The sequence below is a fragment of the Dipteris shenzhenensis genome, chromosome 15 (genome assembly GCF_047967505.1).
Source record: "Dipteris shenzhenensis isolate YYH24624 ecotype China chromosome 15, Dip_SZ_1.0, whole genome shotgun sequence".
Taxonomy (NCBI): domain Eukaryota; kingdom Viridiplantae; phylum Streptophyta; class Polypodiopsida; order Gleicheniales; family Dipteridaceae; genus Dipteris; species Dipteris shenzhenensis.
In genome coordinates, this window is record NC_141610.1 from 24988739 (window position 1) to 24999422 (window position 10684).

General features: G+C 42.0%; 1 protein-coding gene across 1 annotated transcript; it reads left to right on the forward strand.

The window, feature by feature from the left end:
- The first annotated feature begins 5014 nt into the window (after nucleotides 1-5014).
- Nucleotides 5015-5785, forward strand: LOC147893585 (expansin-A10-like). Its single transcript, XM_087386319.1, has one exon. The coding sequence runs from the start codon at nucleotides 5015-5017 to the stop codon at nucleotides 5783-5785; it is 771 nt and encodes a 256-aa protein (XP_087242445.1).
- The last annotated feature ends 4899 nt before the right edge of the window (nucleotides 5786-10684 follow it).

Consider the following 10684-nt stretch of genomic DNA (forward strand, 5'->3'; position numbering starts at 1 on the left):
TATGTGATTCAACATTGTTTAGGGTCTAAATCTCATCCTTATGCACAATTTGGAAGCATTTTTGCACTCCTTTGCCTTGAGGAATGTATCTTAGATGGTTTTTGAAGGGGGTTCTTTTTCACACATGCAAACACATGCTCCATTTTTGCTTCAGGTGCTAACCTCCCCAACAACGGTGCCAAAGTGTTGTCTCTGTCTCTCCCAAGTCCAAGTTCCAAGGGTGTTGGTAGTCACCTATAGTTGTTCACAAGTGTAGCATAGGCCCTCGGGTTGTATTTCAATGAGAGGTGTAGCCTAAAGCATTGATAATAGATCTCATGCATGCGTGGGTGGGCTTGATCACAATGATGGATGGAGGCTCTTGCTTGCATGAGAGTTCAAGGGTTTAGAGGGGGGTTGCAGGGTTCAGAAGGGGGATAAGGTTGAGAGAGATAACTAGGAATTTCAAGGTTCAGAGTGGGTTGCTGTGGACCCTACAAGGCAAATCCAACATATGGCACCATGGTACATGAGGACCTAGATGCCAATTTCATTTATGAAATCAAACACATCAATTGGGTGTCACCAATTGTGATTTTGAAAAAGAACAACATGAAGCTAAGAATATGTGCAAATCTCAAAAAATTCAATGCAGCTATAATCAGAGATCACTATCCCCTAATTTTAATGGAAATAGTTTTGGGTAGCTAGGTCAAAAGTTTATAGCTTCTCTGGTGGGTTTAGTGGGTACAACCAAGTACAAATTGCTCTTGAAGAAAATTCAAAGACAACATTTGCCATAGCATGGGGAATTTTTACAGAGTCATTCCATTTCAATTATGCAATGCCCTAGTTAATTTTTAATGGGCCGTGTATATCAATTTTGAGCCATTTGTAAATAGATGTCTACAATTCCTCTTAAATGATATGCATAAATTCAAAAGCATCACTTGGCATCTCTTGAAGAGGTACAAAAAATGGAAAGAGTACAACAACCCTAAAATGTCAATTCTCGATCACGCATGGAGGTCTTGGGACACATAGACACTGGACATGGGATTGCTAACAACATGAAAAAAAACAAGGTAATCATGGAATTAGAACCCCACATAATGCTAAGGGTATAAAAGTATTTGTGGGGCATGCAAAATACTATAGATGATTCATCTTCAGGTGTGAGGTGATTGCAAGGCAGGGCCCTATAAAAGTTATTAGTAATTTCACATAGACATAAAAATGTGAGCAAGCATTTGAATTCTATGAGATCACTATCCCCTAATGTTAATAGAAATAATTTTGGAATTTTTGCATACAGAGTCATGCCTTTAATGCCCTAGCCAATTTTTAATGGGCCGCATACACCGATTTTGAGCCAATTCTGAATAGATAACTACAATTCCTCCTAAATGATATGCATAAATTCAAAAGGATCACTTGACATCTCTTGAAGAGGTACAAAAAAATGGAGATAGTACGAAAACCCTAAATTTTCAATTCTTGGTCACGCATGGAGGTCTTGGGACACATAGACTAGGGACATGGGATTGCTACCAATATGGAAAAAAACAAGGTAGTCATGGAATTAGAACCCCACATAATGCTAAGGGTATAAAAGTATTTGTGGGGCATGCAAAATACTATAGATGATTCATCTTCACGTGTGAGGTAATTGCAGAGGTAGTCAAAAAGCCAAGCAGCTTGAAGCGAGCCAATCAAAAAGGCAAGTTGCTAGAAGCAAGCCAAGACCAAGTGGCCCTGGCTAATAGTGAACTATTTAAGTCCTCCATCATCGAGGACCAATGCATCCTCTATTCGTTTTCTCGGGTATCATTTCTTCCTCACATTTTGTGTTACTGCTTCGGAATGATCCAAAAACCATTTGTACTCCATTTCAATGATATTTTCTTTGGTCCCTTAATCGAATTGAGGAAGGAAGACATCTGTTAGTGAACAATGTTGTTTATGGCTACTATCGTCCATATCATATCATTTTGATTCGCTATAGTAGGAAAACCTGTTGTGAAATCCATGGATATTTGTTCCCAAGGTTGTGTAGGAATAGGCAAAGGCATTAGCAATCTTGGGGTCTTTCCTTTATAACTCTTGATCTTTTGGCAAGTGATGCATTCGGCTACAAACTTAGCCATATCTTTTCTTATAGTAGGCCAATGAAATTCCCTCACTATCCTTGTAAAGTGGCAATCACTCCCCTATGTCCCATATATGGTGGTTGGTGCATTTCTTTCATTACAATTTGTCTAAAGGGTCGAGTGATGCATAATTTCTTTTGATGAAAGAGGTATTCGTCATTGCATGAATACTCCAACATAGGATTCGAATTATTATTCTCTAATTTGTTCCATATATCAATAAGTCTGGATCCTCTTGATAAGAATTCTTCATACCTTCGAAAGGCTGGGTCTCTATAGCAGTGATGTGATTAATACTTGGCTTTTTGCTAAGACCATCAGCATCTACATTTTCTTTTCCAGGTTGATACTGAATCAAGGGCTCAAAACTCTGTATAAATAATGCCCACTTGATGTGCCTATCGGATATTAGTGTGGCTGAGTTAACAAATGCTTGATACTTTGCTGATCGGTTTTGATAAGAAACTCAGCCCCCATCAAATAATGTTTCCACATTCGTAAGGCATGCATAACAATGATTAATTCTTTATCATATGTACTATAATTGCATTCCGCTGGTTTTAATTTTCGGCTCTCATATGCTATTGGATGTCCATCTTGCATAAGCACGGCTCCAATTCCATATCCACTAGCATCGGTTATAGCTACAAAAAATGGTCTAGAAAAATTGGGTAGTTGCAACACATGAGCTTGTGTGAGAGCTTCTTTCAAAGCTGTAAAAGATTTATCTTGATGCTCGGTCCATAAGAAATGCTTAGCTTTTCTAAGAAGGACTATTAATGGATGTGCAATGTATGCAAAATTCTTGACAAACTTTCTGTAAAAGCTACACAATCCCAAGAATGATCTTAATTCGTGTATATCTCGGGGTTTAGGCCATGTGACTATGCATTCAATCTTCTTTGGATTCACTCGAATCCCATCGGCGGATAGAATGTGACCTAAAGACTCTATTTGATCATGAAAGAAACTACTCTTTTCAGGATTTATGTACAATTTATTTTCTTTCAAAAGTGAAAAGACTAGCTTCAGATGCTCCTCAATGTCTTTGCTAAACACCAGAATATCATCGAAAAATACTACCACACAATCTTGGTGTTTAAGAAAGATTCGATTCATCATTCTAGTAAAAGTAGCTGGAGCATTAGTTAGCCCAAAATGCATAACTAGAATTTCATAATGTCCCGTTTGAGTTCTAAAGGCAGTCTTGTATATATCCTCTTCTACCATACGAACTTGATGATAGCCGGATTTGAGATCTATCTTACTAAAGACCTTGGCCCCTCTCAATTTGTCCAAAAGATCATTAATCCTAGGGATTGGATATTTGTTCTTCACTATGATTTTGTTTAGTGCACGATAGGCTATGCACATTTAATAGGTTCCATTTTTCTTTTTGACTAATAAGACATGTGCTCCATAAGGAGAACTACTAGGTCTTATCAATCCTCTCTCTATCAGTTCCTCCACTTGCTTTTGAATTTCTTTTTGCTCTAGCTGGTTGACTCTATAAGGAGCTTTGCAAGGTGGAGTATTGCCCGATAGGATTTCTATCCTATGATCTTCAGGTGGAGAACATGGTAGTCCAGGTGGTAAATCCTCTAAGAAACAATTAAAAATTTGAGAAAGAAACTTCTAGTGTGTAGGCTTAGTGATTGGCTAAGTAGTCATTACCGTATTCACCAAAATCAGATATGTCTTCTTACATTTCCTAATTGCTCTCTTGGCTTGTGTGTGATTGAGTAAAGGATTGATCTCAAGTTTCATAGAGGCTTTCAGACATATTTCTTGTTTGTCCTTTTCAATCCACATCTGATGTGAATCATAATCTATCTTAGGATTATATTGATGTCTCCATGGCATTCCTAAGATGATATCAACTCCCTGTAAGGGTGCCACTAGAAAGTCTCATCTATCCTTGTATGGTTTGATTGAAATTTCAAGATTCTTGACTTCTCTAGTGCAACTGTACTTTGTCTTGGTAAAAGCAGCTTTGACCTTATAGTTAGATGGGAAAGACTCTAGGTTTAGCTTTGCTAAGGTTCTTTCCGAAATGAAATCATGTGTACTACCATCGTCATGTAGAATAACAACCTCTTTTCCATTAATGAAACCTTTCATTTTCAGAAGAGCATGACAATTATACTTACATCCCTCTTGCTTGGCTGCTTCATCGTCTATCATGTGCACTTTCTGTTGAGAGTTCACGCTCAACATCATGTGATCATGTGTGCATAGCACCATCACGTGATCATATGTGCATAGCACTAACCTTATAGAGTGCTATAAAGGAAAGGGTTAGATCCCCTAACCCTAACCCTAAAAGGGTTTGTATATATTCTATTTTTTCAACTAATTCTAGTGTACAGTTAGTCATTTGTGGTGTGCTCTCTAGTTGTGCCCTCTCTCCTCATCTCCACTTTTCTCCTCCTCTTCATATTTTTGTCATGGTATCAGAGCTTCGTTGTCTTCCACTGAGACATTGAGATTCTTGAGAGTGTGAGAGAGATTGAGAGATTGAGAGGTTTCTATCTTTCATTCCGTTGATGAAAGATTTCTGTTCATGTGAAGAAAATTTCTCTCCACAGTTTCGATTTGATTTGAGAGCTTCTTGAGGTGTGAGAGAAAGTATCTTCTTCTTCAATCTTGGAGTGTTTTCTTTGGAGAGCTTCAGTGAAAGAGAGGGAGGTTTCGGATTTTAAATCTGCAAGAAAGAGAGCTCTATACTTTCTCTTAGTGAGCCTTTGAAGGAGAGAGAGATCGCCATAGTTTTTAAACCTGCAAGCAAGGAGCTCCAGCCTACCGAAGGCTCCTCCAACCGCCAGCGAAGGAGCTCCAAGCTCACAACGCCTCATGCTCAACACCGGCTCATAGGCTGCTCAGCGATGATAGAGAGTGCCAAGCCCATGCTCCGTCGACCTATACAGCTTCGTGGCTACGGTACCAACACCGCGGCTCTTAACTCCGCCCTGTTTAACAATGGCCAAAGCAGCGGGGCTTGCTTCGACGTCAAGTGTGATTCCTCCTCCGACCCGCAGTGGTGCAAGTTCAGAGGGGGATCTGTCACGATAACTGCAACTAAATTTTGCCCTCCAAATGACGCCTTGTCCGGCAGCAATGGGGGCTGGTGCAACCCTCCACTCGAGCATTTCGACATGTCGCAGCCAGCTTTTGAACAAATTGCTACTGACGCTGGTGGAATAGTGCCCGTTCTCTACCGAAGGGTACCTTGCGCCAGACAAGGAGGGATTCACTTTACGATTGATGGCCACTCCTACTTCAACTTGGTTCTGATAACGAATGTGGGAGGTGCTGGCAACGTTCAGTCAGTGTCCGTCAAAGGTTCAAACACTGGCTGGCAGCCCATGATTCGAAACTGGGGAGAGAACTGGCAAAATAATAACCAGTTAGATGGGCAGAGCCTATCGTTCCAAATTACGCTTGGAGATGGAAGGATATTTACGAACTACGACGTCGCTCCGGCTGGCTGGCAGTATGGGAAACCTACGTTGGGGAACAGGTGCATTAAGAACAGGGGAACTAATTCCATAGCGTGCATTCAACGACTCCCTCTACATGACCTCGACGGAAATCCGCAGGCGGACGGAATCCCGAACATTCCGTCAGAATCTTTAAAAGATTCCGACTGCCCATGAAGCAACACGTGGCAGATGGGGTTGGTTAGCAACCTAGGTTTGGTTAGCCACCAGTGGTCAGTCGCTTGACACATGGCAGATAGGACCTAACAAGAATTAGGTTCAATCAACCCCTAGTTAGGTGGTTTGATCACAATTGTGCCACGTGGCAACCTTATCTTACAGCAATCCACGTCACCTACCACGTCATCACCGACTACCACGTCACCTGCCACGTCATCTATGCCACGTCATCAGCCATGTCATCTGTGCCACATCATCAGCCACGTTACCTGTGCCACATCATCAATGCCACATCACCTGTGCCATGTAATCAGTGTCACGTCAGCATTGCCACGTCACCCTGCTGACATCATCTGTGCCACCTCAGCAGTCCACAGTCAGCACTGACCCTCTGCAGGCACAGTCCCTTGCCAGGCACACTGTGCACACACTCTTGCCACCTCAGCACAGAGCTTCACTGGCACACCTCTTGTTAAGCACAGTGCCACATCATCCCAGCATGTGACTCACAGTGACACATCATCATTGAGCACCATTTGCACTCCTTTTGCCCCTCCACCTAGATCAAGTCGTATCTCTTAATCCAGGAAGAATTTGAGGGTGCTCCAAAAAGGAAAGTCGCTCGATTTTTCGTGCTCTACGTGCTCGTTACATCACGCGCACATTTTGGCACAAGTTACACTCACATTTGAGCCTCGCCGACAAAACCACTTCCTTTACGCACATTTGCCTCTACATCGACGCATCTGACCCAGCACTTAAAAAGAACAAAAGAAAAGGAATTATTTGCTGCTCTTTCATCGATCGACGGTTGGTTTAGATCTAGATCAGAGTAGACTAGATCGCCATAGAGGGGACGCTTTGAATTCCCCAAGTTGCCAATCTAAGCCATGCCCGAAATTCCTGACTAGTACCTACTCGGAGTCAGTCCATACGCTCACATCCAATTTCACATCATTACATTACCTGAAACCTTACGTTCATCAGTTCAGTGAGCAAACTTCAGAGTTCAGAGGCATTGCAGATTGATTCAGTGGGCAGATAGCACTTGATTTCACACACACATGCCACCATTGTAAAGCCTATTTGGCTATCTCACGGCATCGTGCACATCGTTTTTCAGCCTTGTAAAGCCTCTTGGCTATTCCCGGCATCATTGCCACAAGCCTTGTAATACAGATCAGATCTTATATATTGCAGTTCTATCTTCACCGACGGTACAGAGATTTCACTTGGCATCTTCAGTGTATTTGCAGTTGATTCATACAGATTTTGTCAGGACACTTTTGAGTACATTGTTTGCACCATGTCGACTAGCAACCTCAATCTGGAGGCATCTGCTAAGTTAGACAACTCCAATTACGGTACATGGAAATACCGAATGGAGACCATTCTTGTGCTTCAGGACAAATGGGAGTATGTCGATGGATCCATACCTAGACCATTGGCCGATCCAGCCATCAGTAGCTCTACTCCATCTGTTGTCACAGTACCAGCAACGGGATCTACATTGGGATCTACATCTACACAAACAGTTTCCACACCAGTAGCAGATCCTGCCATTGCCCGAGCTCAAGCAGAATGGGATAAGAAAGACAAGTATACCTATCACCTGATCAAGCAAAATGTGCAAGATGTCATGCTAGGACAGCTCAACATAGTCAAGACATCAAAAGAAGCATGTGATATGTTCGCAGCTCTCTACGAGTCCAAGAACACATCCAGGATTCTCACCCTGAGAAACCAGATCAACCAGAGTTTCCGCAATAGCAGTGAAACCGGTCATGCTTATGTACTCCGCATCAAAGACTACAACAATCAACTTGCAGCAGCAGGAGAGACTATGAATCCCGCAGAAATGGTTCAAGTAATCCTGAATGGACTAGGAGAAGGATATGAGAATCTAGTCCAGAGTATTGCCATCCAACGGCAAATTCCAACACTGGAAGAACTTCAGTCAGTTCTACTTGGTGAAGAACTCAGGACTCAGGCCATTCAAGCACGTAAAGGTCATTCTAATGATCAGGCATTCACAGCTTCAGACAGAAGCAGAGGCAAAGGCAGAAACAGAGGTAGATCATATCAGAAAAGTGGTCATAATCAACAAAGTCAAAATCAGCATCAGCATCAGCATCATCCTCAACAACATCAGAATCAGCAAAGAGGAAATCATTCCAGCCGAGGAAGATTCCAAGGACGAGGGAATGCATCCACCAATGTGTCAAACATTCAATGCAACTACTGTCACAAGTTTGGACACTATGAAAGAGATTGCCGCAAGAAGCAGTATGACCAAGGCGGTCAATCCAGCAATAATCGAGGGAATTCCCGAGGAAGAGGAAATCATCGTGGTGGACATTCTAGTCACAGTCATTTTGCAAATGAACATGGAAATATGTTTCTTGCAAGTGAGGAATTGCATCAGACTGATACAATGCACCTAGACACTGATTTCAATCCCAAAGAGGATTTCAGTTATCAAGTCGACCAAGTGGAACAGGATCCTTGGTACATCGACAGCGGTGCATCATCTCATATGACAAATCATCAGGAATGGTTCATAGAAATGAAGCCATTAGAAGGTCAAAAGAATGTCATCTACACAGTAGACAATACACCGAATCCAGTTCAAGGGACAGGTGTTATCCCTATGAACAATTTCACTGGTACAAAAGGATTAGTCAAAGATGTGCTCTATGTTCCGAAGCTCAGCAAGAACCTTTTGTCAGTAGGTCAAATGACGGAACACAACTACAAAGTCATCTTCGACGGTGATGAATGCACTATCAGAGACAAATCCAAAAGAGGTCAGCTAGTAGCAAAAGGTGTCAAGGAAGGACGCTTATACAGGATGCTAGCTACAGTACCAGATAAGCATGCCATGTCAGCTCAAATGCAACAGATGCCACTATCTGCAAAATGGCACAAGAGATATGGTCATGTCAACTTCAAGTACTTGTTAGATCTCAGGAATCAAAATATGGCAATTGGGATTCCGAAGCTACAGTTTCTTGGACAGGTTTGTGAAGCATGCTGCTTCGGCAAACAAAAGCGAACCAACTTTGTCAGAAGTACCTCTCGTGCACGAGGTATTCTTGATTTGATTCATACAGATGTATGGGGTTATGCCCAGACCCGCAGCATCAATGGTTCACTTTATTACTTGACCTTCATCGACGACTACAGCAGATATTGTTGGGTCTACTTTCTAAAAGAGAAATCTGAAGTGTTTGCCAGATTTCAAGAATTCAAAGCCATGGTAGAAAACCAGACAGGCAGAAAGATCAAGGTCATGAGATCAGACAGAGGAGGTGAATACATGTCTTCAGCATTCATGAACTTTTGCAAAAATCACGGCATTCGAAGACAATTCACATGTGCAGATACTCCTCAGTAGAATGCACGAGCTGAAAGGAAGAATGGGACTTTAGCAGACAGTGCTAGAGCAATGCTTAGTGAAAAGCATCTTCCGAATCAGTATTGGGCAGAAGCAATAGCTACAGCTAACTACTTGCTTAATCGGCTTCCTACCGCACCGATACAAGGTATGACTCCTTATGAAGCATTCACTGGACACAAGCCATGCATTGGGCATCTCCGCATATTTGGTTGCATAGCATATGCCCACATACATGATGATCATCGCAGAAAATTGGATGCGAAGTCACGCAAATGCATCATGGTTGGCTACAGTGAAGAAAGCAAAGCATACAAATTGTATGATCCCATCAACCGCAAGGTCATTATCTCCAGAGATGTAATCTTCGATGAGGAATCAGAATGGAAAACCTCACCTACACAGGAGATAGAAGCATCGACTTCACAGTCATCCATAGAACAGGTTGATGAAGAAGAGCAAGAATTGCCAGCAACACCCCAAGCAGCACCACAGCAGCTCAGACGGTCTACTAGGGAAAGCAGACCACCAGCCAGATTGACATATGCTCAGAAAGGCAAAGCAATTCAGGTGGAAACCACCAACTATGCTCTTATGACTACCATCATGGCTACAAAAGAGCCAGTGTACTTTGAAGACGCAGTAGACAAGCCAGAATGGCAAACTGCTATGAATGAAGAAATGGATGCTTTGTATAAAAATAACACTTGGAAATTATGCGACCTTCCACCAGGAAAGAAGGCCATAGGCAACAAATGGGTATACAAAGTGAAGTACAATCCAGATGGCAGTATTCAGAGATACAAAGCCAGATTAGTTGCAAAAGGATTTGCACAACAATATGGCCAAGATTATGATGAGACTTATGCTCCAGTAGCAAAGATGGATTCCATACGGTTCTTGATATCACTAGCGACACTCAGCAAATGGAATGTGTATCAGCTCGATGTCAAGAATGCCTTTCTCAATGGTTATCTAGATAAGGAAGTCTACATGCAACAACCCGCCGGTTATGTTGAACCAGGAAAGGAGAACAAGGTTTGCCATCTCAAGAAAAGTCTCTATGGCTTAAAACAAGCACCCAGAAGTTGGTACAGCAGAATTGACAAGTATTTTGCTGATCTGGGATACATGAAGTCCAATGCAGATCATACTCTCTACTACAAAGTTCAAGGGGAAGATATTACTATTGCACTTTTGTACGTAGATGATCTGATTGTGACAGGAAGCAAGGATAGCTTCATCAGAAAACTAAAACAAGACTTATCTGCAGAGTTCGACATGAAAGATCTTGGACTTATGCACTATTGTCTTGGAATTGAGTTCTGGAGAGATTCAGATAGCACATTCATGAGTCAGCTCAAGTATGTTGACAGTCTCCTGAAGAAGTTTCATATGGCAGATTGCAAGATTGCAGCCACTCCCATGGAACAGAGTTTGAAACTTACTAAAGATTCAGAAAAGCCTACAGTCAATGACAGATACTACAGGCAACTCAT

Bases quoted from the DNA above. Each gene is read 5' to 3' on its own strand.
- LOC147893585 (XM_087386319.1), top strand. From the start codon at position 5,015: ATGATAGAGAGTGCCAAGCCCATGCTCCGTCGACCTATACAGCTTCGT.